The 27,110-nt window shown below is 41.4% G+C and overlaps 2 protein-coding genes across 2 annotated transcripts; one reads left to right on the top strand and one right to left on the bottom strand.

Annotated features, from left to right (window-relative positions):
• Nucleotides 1-5: 5 nt before the first annotated feature.
• On the top strand, nucleotides 6-13,976 carry slc35e1 (solute carrier family 35 member E1). The gene is made up of 6 exons (XM_041934836.1): nucleotides 6-373; nucleotides 2,484-2,554; nucleotides 6,054-6,191; nucleotides 7,368-7,493; nucleotides 7,625-7,870; nucleotides 8,553-13,976. The coding sequence occupies exons 1-6, from the start codon at nucleotides 46-48 to the stop codon at nucleotides 8,778-8,780; spliced, it is 1,137 nt and encodes a 378-aa protein (XP_041790770.1). The 5' UTR covers nucleotides 6-45; the 3' UTR covers nucleotides 8,781-13,976.
• A 1,369-nt stretch (nucleotides 13,977-15,345) lies between these two features.
• On the bottom strand, nucleotides 15,346-17,964 carry LOC121605417 (prostaglandin E2 receptor EP4 subtype-like). Its single transcript, XM_041935322.1, has 2 exons — nucleotides 17,155-17,964; nucleotides 15,346-16,263 (listed from the first exon to the last, which is right to left on the bottom strand). The coding sequence occupies exons 1-2, from the start codon at nucleotides 17,962-17,964 to the stop codon at nucleotides 15,934-15,936; spliced, it is 1,140 nt and encodes a 379-aa protein (XP_041791256.1). The 3' UTR covers nucleotides 15,346-15,933.
• Between the last annotated feature and the right edge of the window lie 9,146 nt (nucleotides 17,965-27,110).

The following is a 27,110-nucleotide window of genomic DNA, read 5'->3' as shown; positions in this document are numbered from 1 at the left end:
AGACTCACACACACCGCCGGGTGAGTCGCCACTCCGTGCTGGAAGATGGCTGCAGCTGGCCGGCCCCCGGTCAGGGAAGGGATCCGGATAATTTTACTGTGTGTTTGCTGGTACACGGTCAGCTCGGGGGGCAACATCGTCAACAAAATCATCCTCAATGGATTCCCGTACCCGGTCACAGTTTCTCTGTTTCACATTATTTCTATCGTCGTCTTCCTCCCGCCGTTGTTGCGGGCATGGGGAGTCCCCAAAACAGAACTGCCGAGCAGGTACTACCGGTGGTACATCCTGCCTTTAGCTTTCGGAAAATACTTTGCATCTGTGTCGGCTCACTTCAGCATATGGAAAGTACCCGTTTCATATGCGCACACTGGTGAGTACAGAGGATTCGAGTTAATTTGGGTAATAATGCGAGGCCACCTGGTGCGTGTCAGCCAGGGCAACTTGATGATGTGTCTGTACCGTGGTCTGTTCCGTCAGCTGATGTTAGCTTCGTGGCTAACGCTAGGCAACTCGGCGACACAGACATTTAAGTAGCTTGTGGGCCCCAGTTCAGTGTGGTGCCCAACAGGTCGGGGACAAACAGGCTTTTGTGAGATGAATTAACTTACCGTGGGGTTTCTAACTATAAATTTCCCAGCTTTAGACTCCCTTTAAAAATAACGAACAGGCAGCTGTTAGCTAGCTAGCCAACTTAATTAGCGCTGATATACTACGTCAGGGGGGAGGGTCCATTACTGAACCTGCTCTGTATTGCAGTGTGCTTGTCTAACTTTGATCTCAGACTGCCAGACGAAGACCAAATCACAGCTCCTCATGTTACTGAGTTTCCCCCCCGAAACCCGGTGTGAAATTTCATTAGGTTACCTGCTGCGGTATTCAGTAACGCCAACTGTCTGCCTGTCTTGTATCAGCCGCAGCCTTTGAAAGCTACTCAGTTGCCACTTTATTAGGTACACATAGCTAAAAGCGTACGGTGTGTGGCTAAAGCTATCTTTATCTTTTACGGAAGTTATAATGTTCAGTTTTTGTTGAACATGTTTAGAGAGTGTACATTCGACTTTATGGTCTTTCTGGAGGCTGCAGCTTTGTTTATGTGTTTTTGTATATGTTCATATGCTATGCCTCTAGCATTTTGTCCACTCTGTTTATAACAATAAGGGTATACCTAAACAAAAGAAGCACCTCTCAGGTATGATTCAGTGCACTTACTCAGCAGCACAACTTACAGCCTCCAAAATTAAGGTTGAATCAATTCACCTCTTATAGAGTAAATGAAATATATAGTCTGTTTTAACCACAAATCAAGTAAGTACGCTTGAAATGAAACAGTTCTTATCATGTTCAGACCTCCTCTACTCTACTCACTGCACCCAATTCGATGGCCATTGCTGTCATTTGAAAAAACCCTAACCATTCGTGTCTGACGGTTTCCATGTTACATTAATAAATTTCATCAGTTTCTGTCAGTACTTGTTTAGCCACACAGAGGTAGTTCACTTGTGCAGTGAAAGTTTCTACTCAGTTGGCAGGTTAACACATCAGTCCTACAACAACTCCTTCCTTCATCACAGTTGTAGTGTTCAAACATTTGGGAGGCTGCAGTTTGTTTTACCGTCAACCTCTATTGCATTATAGTGATAGGTGTTTCTCATATCAATTACTTAATGTACTGACGTACATGGGGTGGACAAAATATTAGAGACCTCTCAGTGTAATGCAATGGAGTTGCAGCCTTCAAAATAATCATTACATTTAACCAAGAGCTCTCTAAAATAAAAGCATTATACCCATCATATGTACTGCATTAGTTTTAGCTTGCTGTACCTACTGAACAGGCAACCGTGTCTAGTAAATCAGTAAATCAATAAAGTCCTAACTTTGAATGGTTTGCCTTCACTTCAAACCTTCAAACGTAAAACCATTCTTTAGTTGTTTTGACCTTCTCTAAACTGTTTCAAAGAACCTTGATGGTCTTTGGAGCCAATTTTAGAGTCCCAACTGCCATGTCAATCAAATCTTAAGTTTGAAAGTCCTTCCTCTGCTTTAAAAATGAGCTTCTGTCCTTGTGAATGGCAGTTTTCAACAGTGCTGAATCTAGTTTTGACAATTTAAAGTTTGAAAACATGTACTGATAACTTTAGTACCTTTCTTAAATGATAAGGGTGCTGCCTCTCTTGGGTGAAAGTGTCATTGTTACTGACACGCCAGGATAAATCTACTATTATGTCAGTTGGTGATTGAATGCAGTAGAGACGTGAATATCTGAGTGACATACGTGAAGTGTTTGACAGAGGCATGGGCCTGACTCTGATAGGAGTGTTACAAATAAGCTTTGCTGCTCATTTTATAACCCAGACCTTATCAGTTTTGGGCTCTAACTGCTCCAGTTGAATGTCATTGCATGTTTGTCACAGAAACAAACTTGACTGTTTCCTTTCTAAGCTGATATTGTACCTTTTCTATCTTTTTTTCTATTACAGTCAAAGCCACAATGCCAATATGGGTTGTGCTGTTATCAAGAATTATCATGAGGGAGAAGCAAACCACGAAGGTGAGTGGGTTCGACACAGCAAACAAGACACAAGGCCCACTCTGTTTCAGCCTGTTTCTTTGACACTCAGTGGTGGTGATGTGTCACCGTACTGCTTCTGTACTGCTTCTAATATTACGGCCATCTGCAGGGGCTTTTGTCCCTGAAGTTGATCAGATCATCTGTGGGAGGGTGGCAGTTAGGGAAGCACACTTTTTATTTCCACCAGCCGGCTACATTGACTTGTTATATCCCCAAATACACTCACTACTTTCCGTATTAACTGTTCTAACTGCCTTTGTGTTTATGCTAGTCTTTGAAAGGCTGTTTTCTTTCATGCAAGGTGTTTTGGATTGCAGGGTAGCAGGTGGTGGAAAGGCTTCACACAGGTGGTTGAATATTTCCAGACCAGGGAGCAAAGTTATATCAACTAAAGGAAGCATCATCCCCCTTTTTCTGCCTCAGAGGTGGTTTTTGAGAACAGATCACCCTTTATTAATGTTGATTATTGTAATTGATAATTGATTATATCATCCAGTGTATCTCACTGCGAGTGTTATGTCAGTTCACTTCGCATGTCTTGTGTAGTTGGGCAGTTACTCCAAAATTCCAAAAATATTCTGTTAACAAGCACACCATCTTTACTATTGTAAAATGTTTTTTCTGAAAACATGACTGAAGGATGATTTAAGGACTATTTATGTATTTCATGTATCTATTATATATGTCAATTGACTGATTAATGAGCGTTTTCTGCTCTAGAATTAGTCTAAATGAGCTCTTCCTTCCATAGATCTATATCATAAAGCACTACACAAAATACTGTATTATAGGAAACATTAAAGGGAAACTATGATAATGATGACTGATGGCTGTATTGTCTTCATACACAGCTACTGTATTCACCTGTCAAACTGTTAAACCACATTGGCTTTAATACACATAATGTCGGTCTGCCTTAGCAGTGTGCAAGTACAGCCATATTATAAAAAGAAATTCAGATCTATAAAATTAAATCAGATCTCCGTTGGAAAAAAGAACTTCAGTGTCTGTCTCGACATAGCAATAAAGATTCAGGATCAGGGGCCAAAAAGCTTTATTGCGGCAAAGTTGACAACTTTCGATCTGTGTAATACAGTTTAAAATATCCAACCTGAGGGTGGAACACTTGACAGCCAATGTTTGCCAAATGTGAATAAGGAGACTTCTGACTCTAGCATCAGCTCGTCATGTTTACTTTAGAGTCGACAGTCCAGTATTCAGAGACAGGGAGTGTCGGTGTCGGTGTTGGTGACGGTGACGTGTTACTGTGTGTGTGTGTAGAAATCCTGTTTGAGGAGCAGCAGGCTCACTGTACTCTGCTGAGAGACCTTGAGTTGGATGAAACCCATTGGAGCAGCGGTTAGGCTGACTAAGCACTCAATATAATATAATTCAGTTAAATGTTTCCACTTGACTCATGTTCAAATATGACAAACAGACTGCAAAATATGCGATGGCCACTTTATTAGGTACACCTGTACAATGGAATGCAGCCCAATACAACAGCCCTGCCTTAATATCTATCTCTAGCTCATAGTGTTGACATTGTCAGTAATCTGTAACATTCAATATGTTTATAACTGAGGTCGTACTTAAAGGTGGAGTTCTACTGGACTACATTGTATTGAAAGGTGTTTCTGATCTTTTATCTTCCCCATTTCCATACCCGAGGGGAAGAATTTCAGAAACACAGCAGAACAGTTGTATTGGATTGCATAAGACTGTACAGGTGTGCCTAACAATGTAGACACTGAGTATAGATATTACAAGTACATATGACAAAATTGTTCCCTCCTTAAATGCATCTTTGTAGTCTGCAACTTTTTCTTTTGAGTGCAGAAAGCCTTCGAGATGAATTCTCCAAAAAGGTCAGAACACCTGAAAAATGGGACAGAAATCTAGGCCTCTGCCAAAATAGATGAGGCCTCTCTTAACCAGCCGCGTTACTAGACTGTACTTGTATAAAAAGCACAAGTATAAAGGGCACTTATTTGGATGTATCAGCATGTTCAGTGTGTTAGCAAGAGATACTTTTGTTCGTTTTTCATCCTGATTGTGTTGAACAAGTTGTTCCCCAGAGCTGCTCTGCTTCCTTGTAGTGCATCCTGTTGAGAATGTTTAATCATCAACCAGTAAATTACAAGAGCTGCCTTTAAAGGCACAATATACAGTTTTTTCCTTTTCTGCCTGCATTGAGACCAATGTTTGGCCAGAACAGTGGTCGGCAACCCGTGGCTCTTTCATCCCTCTGATGCGGCTCCTTGTGGCTTTTGAAAATAATTAATGAGTCGTTAATTAAAATGTATTATATTTTAGTTCGTTTGTTTTTAAAACAAACATCGTGCACGAGTCACAGATGACAGTTTACGAACCTGTGTAAAGACCTGATGTGCAGACACTGTGCGCAAATGGCTCTTTGAGTGGTAAAGGTTGCCGACCCCTGGGCTAGAACAAGCTCCAAACCTGTTTTTTTCCTTTCTTTTACAGCCTGTTCTTTTGTTCTTTTGCGACTCAGTTCCTCATTCCTGTTGATAAGCTTTGCTCAACATTTCTGTGTTATTCTGCTTGCTTGAGACACATACTTGGACAATAAAACAGTGAGCATGTGGATTGTTTGATGGCTGTAAAGTGGTGGAATTGGCCAACGAGTTCTCAGTGCAGTGTTGTCTCAGTTTCACTCTGTGTGGTTGGGTGAGTGTGTGCACAAGTTGGTTTCATAACAACTGCAGGTCTCTTGTCATTTCTCATGAGCTGATATTTTCAACATGCAAATAAATCTTGTTGTAGATGTTATGGTAGTTTCAACCCATGAGGTGATGTCCCCAAGTGTGTGGTCCAGGACAGAAGGGTTGGTATGTCCAGCTGCAGCCTCTAAAGTCGTGCTCGCAGGTGTCGTCTCATCCCCCTGACATGTGTTTGGATAGATTTTGAGTGTTCCTGCTCTACTTTGTCCAGCTTTTCTAAGTTTAATGCAGAGTCTTTGTAAAGCTATTTCATCTGGGTTTCCACTTTTCGTCAGAAGAATGTGGCTGTGCTTTGGATGTAAGGCTCAGAGTAGTGTTGGAGGTATCTTTTTCCATTGTCTGTGTAAAAAGTGAATTATACGAGCCTGAAAAAACACTGCACCCTGTATTATTCTATTAGCCTATCAAAGTTGATGTGATAATGATTTGTTGACATTACAGCACAGCATAGCTGTTTTTTTTTGTGATTTTTGTTGGTGAGATATTACAAAACAAATATTAGGTAGTACCAGGCCACTCATGTTCTGACTTTCTGGGAGGGAATTGATTCATATGCAGATTACTTTTTTTTAATTGTTTGGTCTATAAAATGTTAAAGAACTGAGAAAATGGCCGTTATATTCAAATCCATCTCATTAAGTTTCGAGGCTTTCATGTACTGGATTTAAACTACAAACTGTCTGTGTTGTCTTCTGCTGACTCTGCCTCCCGTCTCTGTGTGGTCCTTGTTGTAGGTGTATGTATCGCTCATCCCCATCATTGGCGGAGTGCTGCTGGCCACAGTGACTGAGCTGTCCTTTGATGTTTCAGGACTAATCAGCGCTCTGGCTGCCACGCTCTGCTTCTCTCTGCAGAACATCTTCTCCAAAAAGGTAACTTGTTCGAACGCTGGTATGTGTCACATGATCCCTGCACCAGGAGGGTGGTAGAAGGAGGTTGCTGAAAAATGTTGCTCCTAGGTTTGGTGTGAAATGCCTCAACCTTACATTCTGGTTTGTGGAGTTTTTCACCCACTGTAAGAACAAAAGCGGGCTTCAAAGGATGTTTCCTTTTTTTCTATCAACTTTGATCTTGTGTACCTGGTTGACTCTGTCATGATTAATTATTGTGTTTGTGTTTACAAATACAAAATTATTGTAACCATATTTATTTTGGTTTAGATTGCATGTATTAGCCTCACCTGCTTTATTTTTCAGTGGCATTTTCTGTGATGCAGATTTAGATTGGGTGATTTCTCTACAATCTTTGTGTTACTACATTCATTTGAGTGTTATCCCAGTGCACAGTCCTGATTTACAAGATCGACAAGACATTTGGAAGACATGAGCAGAATGCTAGTCAGCATGTTTGATGTCACAGTATAGTTTCAGGCAGTGGGTGATTGGAATATGGGACTTGGCTGTTAATAAGGTCAGTTTGTCCAATTTTAGATACCTTTTAAAGTTTTCAAAAGTTTTGCTCCAAGCTAATTGTAAGAGTGCTAACAAAGAACAGAAGGGAGAATCTGACCTCTGAATGTTGAATTTAGGTGGTGAATGCACAAGATGGTCACTGCATTTAACTGACACACAAATCCTCCTTATTCTGTTTAAATTGCAACAAAAAATCTGTGTCGCTCACTGAATACAAATCATGCCCACAATTTCAGATTTTCTCCATTGTCATTTGGTACAAGCCTGACTTCGGCAGCCGTTACAGGTCTACAGCAAAGTGATCGGGTTTTGAACACAATCGTCAAGGTTGGAAATATTAGAAAAATTAGGTTTAGAACTGTGCTTGCACCAATCTGACTTTTTTTAGGTTTACAGGGATGGATTGTCCTGGTTTAAAGGGACAGGTAGGGTGGACTGTGCAGGTCTTTACTGGCCAAGGAATCAGGTTCTGTGATGTCATTTAAAACTTGCTCTTTTTTGGATTTGATCTCATGTTCAGTAAGTGTGTCGTGGACAACAGAAAGACTGAAGACTCTACACCACTATCTTCTCAGGCAGTGCAGTTGTGGCTCTTACTTTTATGCGACCTTTTTTAATTGATATATTTTTTTAAAGGTGTTGCGAGACACAAGGATCCACCACTTGAGGCTGCTCAACACCCTGGGATTTAATGCTGTGATCTTCATGCTGCCCACTTGGGTTCTCGTGGACCTCTCTGTGTTTCTGGTTAATGGAGACCTGGTCAGTAGCTGTAACAGCAATTTAACAGAGTTTACCAAACACCACAACAGGTGGTGCACATGTCACGGTTCAGCAGCATCTGGCTTTTCTATGTCCCTGAACGTAAACCAGCCATACTGTTTTCCTCACAGTCGGACATCACAAGCTGGTCGGGTACCTTTGTCCTCCTGCTCATCAGCGGCTTCTGCAACTTTGCTCAGAATGTCATCGCCTTCAGCGTGCTCAACCTCGTCAGCCCGCTCAGCTACGCCGTCGCCAACGCCACCAAGAGGATCATGGTCATTAGCATCTCACTGCTAATGCTGCGCAACCCCGTCACTCTCACAAACGTCATGGGTATGATGACAGCCATAGTCGGTGTCTTCCTTTACAACAAGGTGAGTCATTCTGACCAGTGGGAGGGAGCAGGGGAAGAAAAAAGGAAGGACGAGAAGCAAATCAGGGGACAAAGCATGAATTTAGATAGAGGGAGGGAGTCAGCGAAACTAGGTTAAAGGGAAAAGAAAAATGTGTCTTATGTTGTTCCTTTAAAATATACATACTCTACACAAGTGCTGATGTACATGTGATAAGCTAATATCAGCAGATAATATCAGTCTAATTTACAGCAAACACCTACAGTTATCCTACAGTTTACAGTTCTGTAGGAAAAGTTCCACCTTGGCCTTATTTTGTGGTAATAAATTAAGATAACTGTTTTGCAGCATAATGCATCATTTTCCATAGCAACCAGTTGCCACGTTGTGCTCTATATATAGTCTGTATATGCTCTGTCAGCCCTTTGCTCCATTTACTGTTGTTCTTTCCTAGCATGTAAACTGCTTGGCACTCTGCCTAAAAGCAGCTTTCCATATCTGTGACATCCAACGTGTGGCTGTTTGCCATTGACTTTAATGTAAATAGTAAAGTTAAGTTACACTTCATTTATCCTGCGGGGGAAAGATTTGACCCACCCAAACTATTTAGGATCAGTGGGCAGTAACAGTGCGGTGTCAGGGAACCAACTACCAAGACACCCAGTCATTTAAAATCCATCTGCCCCCTCTCCTCTGCCAACAGGCCAAGTACGATGCTAACAAGGAGAAGAAGCTGCTGCCCAGCACCAAGGAGGACCTGATGTCCTTTGACAACCCGGCGCTGGAGAGGATCCAGGCCAACGGGTCAGTGCCTTTCTCCCACGGCTCAGAGCAGCAGCACAGCTGGAACAACGTGCTGACCGACCACTTCCAGTACAGCCGGCAGACCTACACGACAAACTACAACAGCAACCACCAGTATGTGGTGTAAGGAGGAGTCTGTCCTCGCTCTGGGTCGCTGTCATAGACATTACTGTGTGTAGCAGCCCTCCCAGCAGTGGGTCTTCACAGCCCCATACTTCAGACTGAAGGCAAGTGCTGTTTGTTCTGGATGAAGAAGAATGAGTCGAGTCGGTCATGATGGGACAGTGACGTGACGTCTCCCACGCTCCTCCCTGTCTAAACTTCACTTTCTCACAGCTTCGCTGTATGTCGTTTATTTATTACTTTGGTACCAACTGTATGTGACGGTTGAGAGAAAACAAAACTTAGATCACTTGTTTTCTGACATTTTGGTGACGGATTCAGGCGTGCTATCCAGACTCAGAAATGTGCCACAGCAGGTGGCCACGTAAAAGTAGTTGTTAAATGGTTTGCGCCTTACTGTCTGGAAATGTCTTGAGTTTTTGTTTTCACAACCAACCATGACTTATTTTGGGGTGTTTTGTTCACTTTCAGAGTTGTCAGCTGTAATTATTTAGCGGGACTTGCACCACCAAGAGTCTGTCATGTTATATTTTGTAACAAGCAAAGCTCAGTGGAAGGCCTTAAAGGTCCAGTGCGTAGGATTTAGTGGCTAGATATAAAGAAATTCTAAGGTAATAAAAACACGGTTCATAGTTTGAGGAAAACAATTCTGAGTATCACAGTGGCATCCAAAAGTTTGCGCACCCGAGGTAAAAGACGTGTTGTTGTCTTCTTATAGCCTTCCCCTGCTTTATGGGCATCAGTTTTAATTTTCAGGTTGTTAGGCAGCTGCTTCAACGAGCCCATGGCCGCTGATTGTTGGGACAAGGTTTGAGGATTTATAAAGCTTTGAGATTTGCATCACATGGCCTTTCCACACAATGGTTGTGATCAAGCCTACAAGCTGGTCTAAGACCTAAGTAAAAGTCCAAATCTCTTGGGGGTGCCCAAACGTTTGCATGGTGTTCCTTTCCTTTTTTCCCTCTAAAATTATGTAAATCAAAAATTACATACTAATCTTGCTTAAAATGCTGGAAAAGATGTTTCACATTTAACTTTATGCCGTTTGGAGATCAGTTCATCGTCCACTCATATAACTATTCACAATAATGGAAATTTTGACCAGGGGCGCCCAAACTTTTGATGCCGCTGTATACTCCATAGATCCCCCCTAACTTCAACACACTGGTCCTTTAACATTTTGGTTTGAGGATTTTGTATTTGCCATTTTTCTTCATGAGGCACCTGTAATGACGTGAGGAGAAACAACCGCTTTGAATCGTTGCTCTCCGTGAAACAAAAAACATCTACCGCTGTTTGAAAGCTTGAGGCAGGTGGATTTGTTTGTGACTGTGGAGGATTTTAGGCAACGGTCACTGAAAGAATAGTTGGGAAATCAGTGTTTTTGTAGTTCTGGTCTGATGGTTTAACAATTTGATCAGGCATTTTTTACCATTCTAGAAGTGCAAAATGTTTGTCGGCCTACCACCAGAAATTCACAGTCCCCAGAGGACCATGACTACTGCATTAGCTTTTGGATAGATTGTCATGAAATTTGGTACAGACATTCATCTCTCTGTCATGGTACACTATAATCACTTTGATGATCCTCTGACTTTGCATCTAGCAACAACATCAGATTAAATTTTTTTGTGGCCAATGCTGTGGTTTATTACTAAATTCCTGCCATCAGCTTCAGCTTTACTTGGTGTTAATTAATCTTTCTGATTAATGTTAGCATACTAGCATGCTATGCTAACACAGTGAACAGCGTACCTGATAAACATCAGCATGGTTGCATCATCATTGTGAGCATGTCAGCGAGGTAACAGCAGCATTTAGTTGAAAGTGCTGCTGTGTCTGAGTACAGCCTCACTGAGCTGCTAGCATGGCTAATAGTCTGGTTTCAGTGTATATACTAGAGATACTGTTGTAGATACAGTATGAATAGGACTGCATTCGCTTTCGAACATGGTTCAAAACTACACATGCCTGATGAAGAAAAAAGGAAAAAAAATCCACTCATTGTGTCTGCAAGAATCTGGTGCTCACAAACTTGCTCCACACACAGTTCAGTAAAATTTCACTCATACTTGTTGTCAGCAAGTGTTTTTAACTGCCACCATCAGAGAACCAAGACAAACTTTCATGAAACGAAGAGTGAGACCAGTTCTGTGACCCAGGACAGTCAATGACCTCCCACAGGTAGAAAGATCCACCATTTGTTAACATGGAACATTAATAAATTAGATGAATAAATTAGATTTTGGTAAATTAGATCAACCAAAACAAATCATCCGCTCATTCTGCAGACTGTGAGGATGCTCATGTTTCATCTTTCTTGGGGACTCAAACCATTTAAAATGCAATCGAGATGTTAAAATCCATTGTTTTGCTGTCATACTTTGGAGCTGAGTAATCAATTTAAAACAGTGCATCGGTTTCAATTGTATTGATTATTGCTATTTATTGATCTGCAAAGCTTCTCAGGCGGCGTACGATTTTCTCCTGTCAGGCGTTTTTTTTTTCAGCCTGAACCAAAGCTGCTCTGTCATGATGATGGTTTTTAAACAGGGTCCCGGTTTGAGTTTGCACGTCATGTAAGAACACAATGTGTTTTGCACATGGTAGCGGTCGGTCAAGTGACTGTATAGCTCTGGTGTTCAAGTGAAAGCATTTAGGAATTATTGGTGTCAGACGGTCACTGGACTGACTTGTACAAAATGTGGTTGAAAAATTGTCAACCTGTTGTCGGTAATAATCATTTAATAAGGAAAACCTTTTTTACTGCTTGAACTATTTAATTTCAGCAACATCTTGCTTTTCTCTTTGGAGATAGCTAGTGTTATCTCTGATGCACAATGAGCGTCTCACTGCGGCAATATAAAGACTTTATGTTCTTTCTTTCTGTAATTCAGACGTTTCTGCATCTGAAATCAACATTGTGTTTCTGCTCATTTATTTTTGTAGGGACACATTAATTGACTTTTTGTAGAAGTGCCAGTTGTAACCTGTGAGCTTGTTTTCTCAGCTGTAGTCCCTGGTATACGTGGGTTAGGGGATAGTTTAGCTATATTCTAATAATACGGCTTTTTTTTAATGTACTATGTTTGCCTCCTTTGACAAATTTTAAACACTGTCACATTGTTTAGTCTGGAAAAAAACCTCAAAAAGCTCTGTGGGCTCATTGCACTTTGGCTTCCCAGAGACAAACTATTGCCAATAATTGTCTGTTATCTTTTTTGAATTATAGAGCAAACTGGCTCTTACTGCTGATAGTTTGTAGCTGACATAGTTTGTAGAGATTTGGGAACCCAAAGCTACTTTTCTCCAACAGGGAGAGAAATCACCACCACTTTGGTAGATAACAAATAAAAAAAAAAGGCATAAAGTTGCATAAAGTTAGTTGTTTTGCACTGATTGACCAGAAAACACTGTTTGTTGTAATATAGTGAATTTCAGCAGCCCTGGAATAATATCATCCCTTTTCAAATGTTTTGTTAAGACTGCGGCCGTATTTGTTTGGACTTTGTGGTGTTAGACTGCGTTAAATCGAAACGCTAATGCAGAAGATATAACTCGGTCCACTGAAACACCACAAACACCTGCATGGAGTTGAATCAAAACCTCTGAGGCGGTGTCAGCCCAAAGGAAGCATTAATGTGGTGTCAAAACATTACCAATGTTTCCTGTATCACCACTGAATGAAATCACTGTGCAATATGAAAGTGTTGCACACGATGCCCAGACAACAGAGAATTAACACTCTCTGCAGCTGTGCGGCACACTGATTGGTTTTACAGCCACACATATCCTGTATAGTCAAATGCCACGGCTCTCATCAACTCCTGCAAGCAGCTGTTTAAAGCACCAGTGATGGAGCCCACATGTGCTCCTTCCCAGCACCACCAACAAGCAGGCGGATGTACCGAGTGGCTGGACAACAAAGTGGAGCATTTAACAACTGAAGCACCACATATGTGTAAGGAATGGACACCAGAACAAAGCTTAAGGAGTGGATATTACTGGTCACATGGCCAGAAACCTGTATAGATAGATATTATTTCTCAGACATCTTCCTAGTCTCTACCACTTTTGTATGAAGATGCAGATGTCTGAAAATACTGCTTTGTCACCACCTGTCCAGATATATTGCTAAAGACTGAGCATCAATCAGTAGCAGAGATGCACACAGGTAACTTCAACCCAGAATCATAAATATTTACACAACAGCTTTGTTCTTGCTCCTTGATAACTCAGAGCTGAATGCCACACTGTTTCCTCGTGTAAAAAACAAATCATCACAAATGCTTTCAAATCCTGATTAGCTGGTAATTGATTTATTTGAACAAAGATAGCCTTTCATGGCTAAATAAAACACACACTTCATCTACATATCAGATTAGTAAAATAAATCAGGTCAAATGTGACACATGGTGCACCCCCAGATGATTAGATGGATGCTTTATGAGAAAAAAAAAAAATTCAGGGGTGAGTGTGAGACATCAGCTACTGAGGAATCACCGGCAGACATTACTGAAACTATTCAAGGTGGGAATGACACATCGTCTCCTTTCGTAGTTCACATGCACGGCAACAGTCAACATGTGGATGCATTTTGACCACAATGCATTGGGAGAAAGGAAGAAGAGTGCAAGTCACATTTGACCCTTTTGTTTAAAATCACTGTCCACTGCTGCAGCTGCTGTTTTTATGTCCTTCATGGTTTTCTTCACGTCCCTCCTCATGTTGCCAAAAGCAGAGTATATGTAACCTTTTTAATGCTGATGCACCACAGGATGAAGCCCCGTTTGCAGGTGGATGATGTAAACACACACGTGGTACGGTGTAGGAATTTCCTTATGATGTCGTTTCTCAGTGTCCGGCTGGCTGTTTGTGTGTGTACAGTGAGCGAACTGGGAGAACCGTTGATTTGGATGGTGGCTCTCTCTCCTGTAAAGCTTTTAACTGGGATGTAAATGTAAATGAATCGGGGTGGGGGGTTACTTTGTAAAACTTGTATAATTATTATTTTTGTGCGTCCTCAATGGATCTCGAGACAGAATTTTTACTTAACCGATGTTTATAGATTTTTATTTATGGTGTCAAGGTACAAAAATGTTGTACAGAGGTGCAGCTATGCACAGTCTTGTCTGCTTATGTTTAGTAAATGCTATTTTTAAATGTTGGGGGGGGAATAAATGCATTATGGAATACTGTACATGTACATGTTGAATGCCTTTGCTTGTATTAATGTAGAAGTTAAGCAGCAGGCAGATTATATATACAGGCTTTTTATTAATCTTAATGCAGAAAATATTTTTTCTAACAAAGTAATAATTTTGCATATTGCATTAGCATCATATGTTGTGTGTAATTTAAGGAGAATGAATGTTAAATTTGGTACCTGAAAGCTTCAGTTTCAGCAAACATCAGCTTCAGATTTTGCTCTTTTGTCCCTGGTGACATCGAGCAAAGCAAGCAAAGACCAGTTTGTTCCAGTTTAAACTGCTTCACCTCAAATTAAAACATCTTAATATTCCTGCAACAGTCTGCCAAGACATGAGAGGCACAAGTGGAGGCAAATATCTTCGGGCAGAGTAAACATTGGTTTTTCAGCCTGAACCAAAGCTCACACACATGAATTTAGCGACAGAGGTTTGTGTACACAGTTAAGCATCTCCAAAGATCAAGGCCAGCTAAAAGCCGCCTTCTAAATAATGCATTTATATTCATCAGGCTCTTGAAAGCCAGACTACAATCAGATTATGTGACTGCTTGATGCTTTATCAGTTTGTTTTGTTTTTCTGCCCTCTAGTGGCCAAAACTCATTTAACGCTGCATAATTTCAGCTTCCATGAGAGCAGAGTAGTCAAAATATATGTAAGGCTGTGAAGGATTCCTTCCATATGTGATCACGTTTGTTTCACAAGTGATGTTTCCGAGTAATCTTGAGTCAATAATGCATCCCTCTGTCATTCTAGTGTTTTTTTCAAAAGATGTTTTCAGTGTAGTGCATCTTTCCTGAATCTTATCAGGGAAAGAAATGTGCAGAAGGTCCAGGCAGCATGTGAAGAACATCCTGGAGAAACAGTCCAGCAGATGGAGTTTAGTCATCGTCCCTTTAATTATATAGATAATTAATGGAGAGAAACGGTGGAAAAAGTTCTGTAACACAAATCTATTTTCTTTTTCAGACTTTTTTGTGTTTTTTGTGTAATGTACATGTGAAGTCCAGAGTGCATGCAAATGCATCCATGTTTTTTATATATAAAATGTTTTTTATATATAAAATCTTATCTTGAAAAGTAAGCAGTAAATAAATCTGCAAAATAAATGTAGCAGACTGAAATGTCCCTCTTAGTGTGGTCAAGTAGAAGTTAAAGAGCAGTGCATAAAATGGAAATACTCCAGTCAAGTGCACGTACCTGGACGGTAAGAGTCAGACAGTCGAGACAAAGGACACCAAGGCTCAAGCTCACATCTTTAATGCAAACATCATCATCAGTAGCACCTGGTCAGTGTTATAATGTCAGTGTTTCAAAAGTCTAAAAAGTAACTCCTGAGAAAAGCTTCCCATGTGGGTCCAAATCTACCTGTACACCACAACACATCTCAGCAAAACACCTGTGATGGATCTCACTGAGTTTCTACTAAAAGCAGACTCTTACGAGGCTATTTCTGTTGAATGAAAACATGACTTTTAACAGTGGCTCTTCAAAGAGCTACAGGTCGATTAAACACTGCCTCCAAGTGAAATGAGGAACTATAGATCTACCTGCAGGAGCTGTACACTGATCCAGATCCTGATTGATCTGGTGAAAGGAGGAGCTGGTGGTGAGGTTGGATGAGGTGAGGCTGAGTGACAGTGAAAGGCACAAAATAAATAAAGGCTCGGCCATGTCTTATTGTTGCAGTTTAGTAATAAAATCGGAGTCAAACAGTTTCTCCTCATCTGTCCTGTGTCGCTGCAGGAGACGTCTACATGGATGCAACCAGAGCAGCCCTCTGTTTTCAGTCAATACATAGTCCTGCAGGAACTCTGAGGATCCGGGTCCAGATGTGAGCTCCACAGTCTCTCCGTCCACTGACAACATGTCTGTGGAACTGCATCGAGCTGTCTGCAGCACAAAAAAGCAGCAATCATCCACACACGTCGAACATATCTGCAGCCTGTTTCAGGTCTGACGGAGGCTTTCTGTGTCATAGGGTGTGAATTTGACGACAGCAGGCAGCTGAGTGATGACGTTGGCGTTGCACATCAGCTGGGTGAACACGTGGCTGTCCGTCGTGAGTTCAGGATAAAACAGGTTCCTTTGTGGCGTGGGAGGCGAACTCCTGCGAGAGCTGCCTCGCCTGGATAAACTGAGTAACCGACGAAAGAGAGACCTCCTGAGGAGGATGTAGATCCAGGGGTCAAGGATGGGGTTAACAGAGGCTATCCGGATGGCTGCCAGGTCAGCTTTGGGGTCATATGTCAGCATGAAGTGGTTGACAAACACTCGGACCTTAAAGAGAAAAAGAAGTCACTACAGCTCAGATCTTAATGCTGTAAACAAGTTTAAAATGCTGTGATGTCTTCAAGTGTATTCTGGAACATTTGAAAAATGAGCAAGAACTACAGCATCACTGGTTCACAGCCTTTTTCACTTATAATCCCTGAAGACAATTTTGACATGTGACCCCTTGTCAGAGGGTTAATTTGTCTATCTCAAATTGTTTCATTTTAATTATCTAGTGTTGAACTATCAAGCATTTAACATTTAACATTTACAAAAAAGCCAGAAAATGATCGACTTTGTGTAGAAGAAATGTGTTTATTTCCCTCCTATCCTGTTCATCACTTTGTAACCCATCAGGCTGACCTTGTTGCTCCTTTGGTTTTTTTGTCAGCTATAAAGCCCCGTATCATATCAACAGGAAGAGCTCATAAAAAAAACCCTAAAATAGTGCAACACCGCCTGCAGACTGCAGCAGCTATTTAGGTCCAAGTTTTCCTTTTATCCTTGTGTCATCTCATCTTTCTTCTTTCTCAACTTTTTTCAGTTCCTGCATGGGCTGCAAGACTTTTCTGATGAACTGAAGGAAATATTGGTTTAATGAAGCAAGTGATCACAATCTTTATTTATGTTAATCATATACTAAGGTTTACAGTAACACTGCAGTATTTTGGCGACAGGTGAGTCCACAGATACAAAAGTATCCCTGATTATTAGTGGTGAGCTTTCATTTCCTCACTGCACTCACAGTTTTAACAGGGTTACTTGTACTTCACTTGAGAAGTAAAAACTAAAGCTTCTCCTCCTGTCCTGCTCATCCATACTCTACCTCTTCATAGTCAATCAAGGGATTGGATGCAAACCGATGATTGCACTTCTTCCGGCCACACACCGACTCACCACTAGCGGGGCTGAACAGGCCAGAACCACCACGGAGGTCATCACCAGCACGGCGATCATCTGCGTCTCTGCGGCCGAGGACAGGGCCCTCCACCTGTCCCGGACGCTGGCTCTGGTGACGGGCCGCTGAACGGTCCTCTGCCGCATCAGAAGCAGCGCTCCGCACACCGCCAGGTTCAGCACGATTGTGCCCAGGATGAGCAGCAGGCTGACGACGCCGTACAGAACGGAGTACGCGACGGCCACGGGCTCGTCCGACCTCCAGTCGATGAAGCACCAGGTGCTGGACGGCTGCAGCTCGCTCCTCGCCATGCCCATCATCGGGAGGCAGCAGAAGACAATGTGACTGATGTAAGTGAAGAACAGGAACCTCTGCGCAAAGCGTCGGTCCACCCCCCACCGCTGGTAGGTGTACGGGCAGCAGATAGCCAGGTACCGTTCCGCTGCCATCGCGCATATGATGCTCAGTCCCGTCAACCCGAAAAACAGCAACAAAAAGGAGTAAAACTCACAGACGTGATGGTCCCTCAGCACGTGCTGGTCGTAGTAGTTGGCTATTGTGAGCGGACTGGCCAAGCAGGTGCCCAGCAGGTCCGTCACCGCCAGACCGCAAACCAGCGTGTAGAAAGCTGAAGATTTCCTCTCCTGTCTTGATACCGAAAGAACGATTATCGCGATTAAATTCCCAATGGCACCTCCAGCAAACATAAAAATCGGCAAAGCGATTTTTGTCTCGATGCTAGTCGCTTGCGAGTGTTGCGGCGTCTCATTAACAGAGAGGGATCCGTGCGTAAAGTTTGGGTTCTCCATGTTCGAATATACCCGTAGGCTGGCGTTCAGTTGTGATATGTCCTTTGGTATGTCGTGGATTGGAGAATGCATTTCCCTTTCATGCCCTTGCAACATATAAAGAGTCATCAGGGGTAATTTCTCTGGTAGTCTCATCCCCTCTGCTTCCCAGTAATCCAGATGCAGTTGACCATCGAGGTCGTGCGCTGTGAGCTGAGAGGCGGGCCGTCTCTAAAATACCGAACCACCCAGGAGCCTGACAGGGGAGGATGGAATGGATCATCTGAGACGGACGGGAAAATGCACGTTTTTGTTTCTGTCAGTTTCCGCTCCATGTCTCATCTGCCGGCGTTGGCGTCACCACCGCGCTGCGTAATTCCTGCGGCAGCCTGTCAGGAGGTCGACCTGACAGCTAGAAAGTAAATAGAGAACGCACAGACACGATGATGGAGCATGCAGAGAGTTAAGTGGCCTCAGCAGACTTTTCTCAACAAGTTTGGACGTGACTCATATTTAGATGCAGAGGGTTTGCAGCTTGTATCGCAGAAAATCACAACCATTCCAGTGAAGTAAACACAAAAAAAGGTTCCATGACGCTAAAACGCTTGCAGTAGCTGGGTTTTTTCATCCAATAACACTGTTATGTTTGAGATCTCAGCTCTTTAAAGGCTAATTTCACCCAAATTACAAGTAGACAAATAAATGAAAACATTAATCTAACCACACAGGTGGTTTGGGCTGTATTTTTTTAAGAGTTTCGTTACAGCGTTGTAAAATTACCAACATTTTTTTTTAAATCAAAAGTTCCCCCACAAGTGTTCCTCTGAGCACTTTCCATTGGAACAACTTTCTACCTGAGGAATAATACTGTTTACTGTGTGTTCTGTGGATCATCAAGAGTAAAGAGGATGCTCTGTTTGCAACAACATGCTGAAACCCAAACACACCATTAGAGATCAGGGAGAAAATCTATTTTTGCCTTTAATGCTCCTTTTCTGCTGTCCCTTCATGATGTTGTTGATCCTGTTTCTGTGCCTTTAATAGTAGACATGTTTTTTCCATTTGTTGTTTGTGAATTATGAGCTCAAACTAAGATGTATTTACTCACAATAGTTGACATGCACATATCTATGCGTCCAATTTCCCCTGCTGCTGCTGAGCTTGTGCCCTTCTGTGTGAAATTCGTTTGTGACCTGTTATTCTGTGCAGTGATCCAAAAAACTGAATTAAAGCTGCAAAATTATTCAATAAATAACAGAACTGATTTGTTTAAACTCCTGCATATTATCATTAATTGTATAAAAACCAATAGTGCTGACTGGACTGTAATGAATTTTCAATTTCCTGTGCACATTTTTCCTGCTCCTTGTGAAAACCCCAGAGTTTTCACAAGGAGCAGAGGGATTACTGTTACCAGTAAAGTGAGGCTGATGTTCCATATGTAGTTTAATTAATTCCAGTGTTTGTCAGGGTGGGAACCGGGATTGTGTCAGCGTTGACACACACCCCACATACTGTAATAAAACCAGTGATGACTGTAGCTAATAAACAGCATCAAAATGTACAAATCCAAAAAAAGTGAGTTACAGATCCATCGTCAGTTAAAGAGCTGCTGAATATTCGATGAAACACATGAATATATGGTTGGAAAAATGTCCTCCAGTGCATTGTTGTGGTTGGCGTTTTCCCCTGCGTCCACAGTGCAGCAGACAGCTTTGTCCTAAACAGAGATGACTGTAAATGGTTGTGAGGAACAGCAGACGGCTGATGGACAGCATTGGACACAAGGCACGTCAGTGCACTTAGTCTGCTCCAGGCTCTCCAGCCATCGCACATTCATTACAGTATGACTTCTGTTTACAGTGAGGAGCAGCAGCAAGGGTCTGTCTCCGTCTGCAACCAACCTTAAAAGACAAAACACGACACCTCCCTGAGAGGTAAACCGTTGCTGCTCATCCCAGACTCTAAAAACAATAAAGCACTTAAGTGATGCCAAGGCTTGGAAACTCCAACGCCGACTGGAATGTGCCTCAGTTCACTGTGAGTCAAGGGAGGTACAAAACGTTCCAGAGAGGTTTATAGTTTTCTTGAAAGGTAATTCATTTATTGCAATTGTACTTAAAATGTATTATCTCCGTCTGTGGTCTCTGCAGCAGGCTGGAGCTATAAAAGTGTACGTAGATTTCAGTGTGTGACGAAGCTGCACAAAGAAACATGTCACATTATGTCCCTAAAAGGTCATAATAAAGGATTTCTATGACTGTAAACCATCCTAACGTATGAATCAGCACTTAAAGTCCCCAGCAAATGGAAAGGACCTTCTTGAAACAATAAATGCTAAAACACTGAGAACATTTTCATTTGATTAACAATCTTTTTATGTTTACTTCCTGTTAAATACTGAACCTTTTCCTGGTTACTCAAACCCTGTTCTCAGTTTGGTGATGTCAGTGCAGCTTTAAATACAAGTCTTCATGTGTATTCATATATCTACTACTGTCAATACTGTACATATGTATTCATTGTATTCATATCATACCTCCAGCTGATTATTCTGTATGTCTTATTGTCTTATGTACTTATAGCTGCACTATACATTTTTTCATACTATACTATCCTTTTATATTCATATTTACCCTTACTGTTTATTTCTCTTCATTATTACCTCTATACACTTTACTACTTCTTGCACCTCTGGTTGGATGCTAAACTGTATTTCATTGTTGCAGTACAACAATAACAATCCAATACAATCTAATGTAGTCAAATCTACACTGTAAAATCTACAAAATCCACATCTGTTCATTTATCAGTCAGGTTAGAGACTCAACAGAACACAAACTTGTCAAGCACGTTTAATCTTAATTTTGTCTGAAAGAGTTATGATCTCTTGAAAAGGTGAATGCTACCGCGGCATGTCTAATGTTTCATTTTGTTGCTCTGCCTGTGACGTTGGTAGAAATCAACTGTTCAATCAGCGTGAGTGGAAACAGATGTGCGTTATTAGATCCGCTCAGCAATGAGGCACTGGCCCTTGTTAAATTGTGGGAGGACGGATGAAACTGCTCTTCAGTAAGTGAGATTCTGTTCAAGTTGGTGCCCACAGGTAAAATGTGGTGTCAGCTGTAACTAAGACATCTTACGATAAATACTTGTTTTGCTGTGGTGTATTGTTTGATGCCTTGCATCTGTTTGGCTCTTCTATGCGTACCTGAAGAGGTGGTAGAGTCCAGTTAGGTGAGGCTGAGAAGGCGAGACTGGGTGACAGCAGAATTCATTCAGTAATATTTTTGTGAATTACGCCACTTTTTTGCACAGACTCCTGCTTCTTCTGCAACCCCTTTAAAGTTTTCCACAGCCATTCGACATCCAGGGACATAACAGACAGCATCTCTGGATTTGGTTTTTACAATACAGAAATCAAAAACCTTTAGTTGCAGCACATTAGCAAGACAAATACAGACCCAACACCAGTTCCTACCACTACACCCATAAACCCACAGCAGTAGAAAAGAAAGACTAAATAATGCTAACAATAATAAGAAGAGGTTTACAAAGAAAGTACTACATTTGACCACAGGGTGACCACAAATTCCTCCTGGACCACAGTGAAGGACCGGCTGCTAAACACTGCAGTAAATGTGTTGCACAACAGTCTGCCTTCATCAGACCGCTCAGAGGACTTTAAACTGCACAGCTCAGCATTGCATTCCTCTTGTATTTCCGCAGTTTTCTTGCTGATAATTTCAAAAGTGAGAAGAGAAGTGAAATCTAATCACAAGTGGTCGCTTGAGACTCAGCTGAAACTGAGCATAAAGTAGTAAGTTTCACATGATTTTTCTGCTCTGCTGCACGCAGAGGAAAGGTATTTGGTGTAAAAGGAGCTCAGGGACTTGAGAAAGGAGGGAAGAACACTGCTTTTTCCTGGACGTGAGTCAAGAGGATCTCCTGCGTATTTTAAAAACTCAAGGGAACCCAAAGTCGAGTGTTGGCCAGATGTTAGTCACAGCTGTCCAATCGACAGCATATGAAAAAGGAACAACAGTGTCGAGATTCCAGTCACTAAAAGAAACAAATTAAACATCACTAGAAAGTCAGAGTCACATCAGCTGAAAATGTGTTTGCTAACCTTGCTGCAGTGATGGAGACGTGTCCTCCAGGGTGTGTCAGTACACTGTGACATCACTGCAGGTTGTTGCAACAGGTACAGCAGGCTCTGCAGGTGTGCCACTCAAAACCCACATGAACGGAGTCCAGACGGGTGTGATGCTGAGCCTCTATTAGCTGATGACCAAACAGCAGCAGGTGGTGGATTGATCATTTTAAGCAGCATTATGCAAATTGATGAATGAATTGGGATTTTTTTTGTATTTATCTGTACTGTGGTGTTGGTGCATGTGATATTTTGTTTAGGCACAAGTATCTTGTTTAGCATCGTTCGGTCTGATAGTAATCCCAGGACCAAACCCTGTCTCCCAGATCCTATGCTTGCATATGACTAAATAGTTTTTTACCCTATTACCTTGTGCTGAGCGCTGCCTGAATTATATTCACATGCAACCTCTTTCTGAGGGAATAAAGCGCTACATTTAGCTGCAGGGGAAGTACCAGGAGGTGGTTGGGATGGACGTGGTGCGTGATGCAGGATTTTGACACTAGAGTTCAGGGTTCACATTCAGAACAGGAAAGATTGTTGTTTCGGTTAAATGTTATTTAGCACATTGTTGCAAAATCAAATATTCTGGCGTAAAGCAAATGAAATACATTGTCAGTGATCGTTTTACTGATATGTGACACATCAACATTTTTGCAACTTGTCAGATTTAACATTTCCTCATTATGTTACCAGATATCGTAATCTGGCCATCTTTGCATTTCCTTTAAAACCAATTCGCTATTTCATGCAGAGACAAGATAAAGCTTCCTTCCTTCCTAAAGGAAAAGGAGAAAAATGATTTCTACACGATGACATCAGCTTTTGCTTTGGTAGAGCTGGAATTAATGAAATACAAGTAGTGTGACGTGAGGAATCATTACATCATAAACAATACATCTTCTTACGAGGCTTTGTCGCTGTGGCTTCGATCGTGTTTCTGTCCTGTTTATGTGGCAGAAATTCCAATGAATCATTGACTATTTGTTTTTGATTTGTACATGTAAAACAAAACCCCTTTGGCCTGATATTTCATTGTAAAATTACCACAATTTGAGGGCTTATTGTAGGTCTTTTAATTGTTGTGTGGAGCACTTTGGCTGTGAACCTCAGTGTTGTTACAATCCCAAATGGGCATCTGAAGTACTACAAACGAAAAGCAGAGCTTGCTGAAGTATCAGAATAAAAATGAAGTCAGTTTGACAAATATAAAAGGATTTCCAAGGAATCTGAAGTTGACGTGTCTCAGGGTGCTCACTTACGCCAAACTAAACAGGCACAGTAAACAACACTGTAGTCCTGCTGAATTCCTACTTATCTTTTGCCAAATCCCGAAAGCGCCACACCTTTTTGGAGAAATGTTTCCAACAGCCTCCTCTTCTTCTCTTCACTCTCACAAGAAGACTCCTTTCCTTTGCCACAGCTCTTATCCTGATGTTATCTTCCACATGCAAGAGTACCATCACGTAGTCACGCTACAGTCAAAACCTGCAAGTAACGGTGAAAGATGAAGTTATTGTCCAGTAATGTTGTCATCAAAAACGATGAAATACTATACTGGTCATATGTATGCTGTGATCTATAGGAAGGAGTCTTCTTGTGGCGGATTAGAGGGAACAGAGGAGCAGGATGTTGAAAACATTTCTCAAAGGTCTGAATTTTTTTGGGATTTGGCAAAAGATAAGGAGCAAACCAAACAGGACTACAGTGTTGTTTGTTTACTGTGCCTGTTTGGTTTGGCGTAAGTGAGCACCCTGAGACACATCAACTTCAGATTCCTTGGAAATCCTTTTATATTTGTCAAACTGACTTGATTTTTATTCTGATACTTCAGCAAGCTCTGCTTTTTATTTGCTTCAGATGCCCATTTGCGATTGCAGCAACGCTGAGGTTCACAGCCAAAGTGCTCCACACCACATTTGAAATTCAGACTTACAACAAGTCTTCAAATGATGGTAGCGTTACAACGAAATATCAGGCCAAAGGGGTTTTGTTTTACATGGAACTCAAGAACAAATAGTAAATGATTCATTGGAATTTCTGCCATATAAAAACTATAGAGACACTGACTTTAATCATACTTCTCTAAACCATCTTAGTTCTCATTGTGTCTGCACTTCCTGAAGAAAAATACTTTATCAACCACCGGGTAGGCCGGGCTGGGATTTCCAGCTTTCCAATGAATTTCTGTTGATGCATTCATAGCAAACAGCGCTGCCCCTCTGTGGTTTAGCTTTTCCTTCCCACAGTTATGTGGGCACTGGCAGCAGAAGAAGCATGGAGCCAAAGCAAATTAATCCTCATGAATAATAATTCTGATAAAATGTCATTTGTCACTAAAGCAATGTCATAGTAATTGTAAATTCCGTAGTTTCTGTAAGTCAGACATCACCCTTTACAACAGCTGGGCGAGAATTTAGCCAAAAATTTCTGCCAGATCGGTTGTCATCAGTGTGTTTCAGGGGGGTCGTGACACCAGATCAATCTATGATCAGATGATCGGCTGGATTTCTGGCGAGTACGAAATTTTGTTGCTGTCTGAAGATCCATTATAAACTGTTGTGAGCTTGATTTAATATGTTTGCAGTGGTATTTTACACACTGGTTGTAGTCTGGAGACAGGCTGACATGCTCACATTAAGGATGCTAGCATGCTGATGTTCAGCAGGTGTAATGTTCACCATGCCTGTTCACCATCTTACTTTAGCATGTTAGCATGCTACCATTTGTTAATTAGCTGTAAACAAAAAGTGCTAGCGCTATGAAAGATGTTACTGCATGGGCTCAGGAACACTGCGTAAAACCGTTGTAAGTAAGCCCTGTTTGTTTGCAGATGACTGATTTCTGTTTATATTTTACGTTTTACACAGAGTCCCAAGTTTTTTTGGAATCAAGGTTGCACGATTCATCCTCAGGGAACATACTGTTGACGTGTGTTCATTTCATGGCAGTTTGTCCAGTAGTTGTTTGGATATTCGACACACCACCACAAAAGTGAGCCTTGCGGTGCCTGCGCTCACATCTGTCTGCAGATCTGTCTGGACAACAGATGCAGGGACTGTTTTTCTTGTGTTTTCGTCCACATTGATCAATCAGCTCTGGCAGTGGAACAGCTTACTCGCTGTGTTTGCATGTCAGCAGCCATTGTTTTGAATTTGATAAAAAGTTTATTACGTGATAAGTGAGGAGACCGTGTTGTAAGACAGTATTCTATTTGTTCTGTTTAACGTTGCTACTGTAGCGTGAAAGTAAACTGTTCCTAAAGTTAAATAAACACTTTTACTGTGTATAAATTGTACCCAGGAGCAATTTATATTTCAAGGACTTAGACTATTCACTGTAAGCAGGTTGGAGTACATGACTGATATTGGCACTGAAACTACAGGAGTCCAAATACTGCATGATGGAGGCCAACATTTAATCAAGGCTAGAGAAAACTGAGCTGACGGGGCAGGATTTGATGTCAGCCCAGCTTTATACTAAACACTTTTGTTTTATTATTTATCACGCAAAATATTGTAGTTTCTGCAGATCTTGGGAGCATGATGTATCCCATTCCTCCATTTTGGCATTTATAAACTTAAAACAGTACAAATCTTTACAGTCTATACAGAGGTTGTCTTGGGCTAAGGCATATTGGTGCCAAAATCTGTGCTGGTGGTAAATGTCTAACTAACAGAATTCTGGATTACAAGTGACAGTCAGAGCCGTGACTTAAGTACTTAAGATCAAATAAGATAAAATGTGATACCCATGGGGAAATTTGATTATAGCAACAGCAGAAAGTGATATTCAATAAGGTGAAATGTGCACAATATAATCAAATAACTAGAGAAAAAAGATCATGATCATGAACATCCCCAACACTGGGGTTAGGAGGCTTTCAAAAAACAGCAGTGGATTTGTCGTCCTTCGTCATGTGATGTCAGACATGGGAAAAACTTGGGAATAAACTGACTGAGTCAGATCAGCATTTTGGAGAGCTGCTGATGTGTTTGAAATAGGGAGTGAGTCAAGTCCTGCATTAACTGTATTCAGTATATCATCATTTTATATTTCTAGAATAGAGAAAAAAGCTCCAACTAATTTCACACTATTGAAGTAACTTCTTGCTTTTTTGTCTGAATTATTATGGATATGTGATGATCTAACCCCTTATTTCCACAGGGCCGTCTGCAACCTGTATGACGGAAATGATTGCTGCCATTCTAGTCAATGAGTGCATTTCCACCGAGCGCATTACGTCTCTGTTTCAGAAGAGTATCAACCCTCTGCTGCACGGAGAATACGCGCCAAGTCTACGTTTGACGGATGATGTGTCGATCTGCTCAGAGCAGATCAGAGCAGACGCTTACGTGTACGGAGCAAATACAGATAGGCGCCCGGTGGATTCGAACCTCTGCTCTGAAACCCAGGTTGGCAAACCACATGAATTCACTAAGATAGAACAGCAACACATCTGTTTCCTCTCTTACCAAATAGCAGAGTAGAAGACACTCAGCTAGCAGTTTAGCACTTAGCCGGCACCAACTGTCACTTTCACTAGTTAAAATGACAAATGTTGAAGGCTCTAGGTCACATCAGCTGAAGCTAATCAAAATTATTTTCCTGAGTAATCGATGGCAGGCCAAAATAAAGCTTGGCTTCGGTTTGTGTTTAAAAGAAACGTCTCTCTGTAACACCACTGGACTGTACAATCCAGGGTTTCATAGTCCCAACAAGTCCAACATGTGTGATGTGTCTTCTCTACAGCATCTCGTTCTCCCAGTCAAGCTTTCATTCAAATTATATCAATAATTCAAACTTAGCACTTGATATGATCGTTTTTGTTCAGATGTTACTGAAAGATGCCTTATTATATATTTTCCTGCTGTCAGTAAAATAAACGTGAAACAGCCTCTTTGGTGTAGGAAGCGTGTTCAGAACAAAATGCATTATCGCAAAAACATTCAAAGAGAACTAAACACCTGATAAAAATCTTTAAAATCTAAGAAAAAGTCGATAAAAAGTTGTT

The sequence above is a fragment of the Chelmon rostratus genome, chromosome 4 (genome assembly GCF_017976325.1).
Source record: "Chelmon rostratus isolate fCheRos1 chromosome 4, fCheRos1.pri, whole genome shotgun sequence".
Taxonomy (NCBI): Eukaryota; Metazoa; Chordata; class Actinopteri; order Chaetodontiformes; family Chaetodontidae; genus Chelmon; species Chelmon rostratus.
This window is presented reverse-complemented; position numbering and strand designations above follow the sequence as displayed.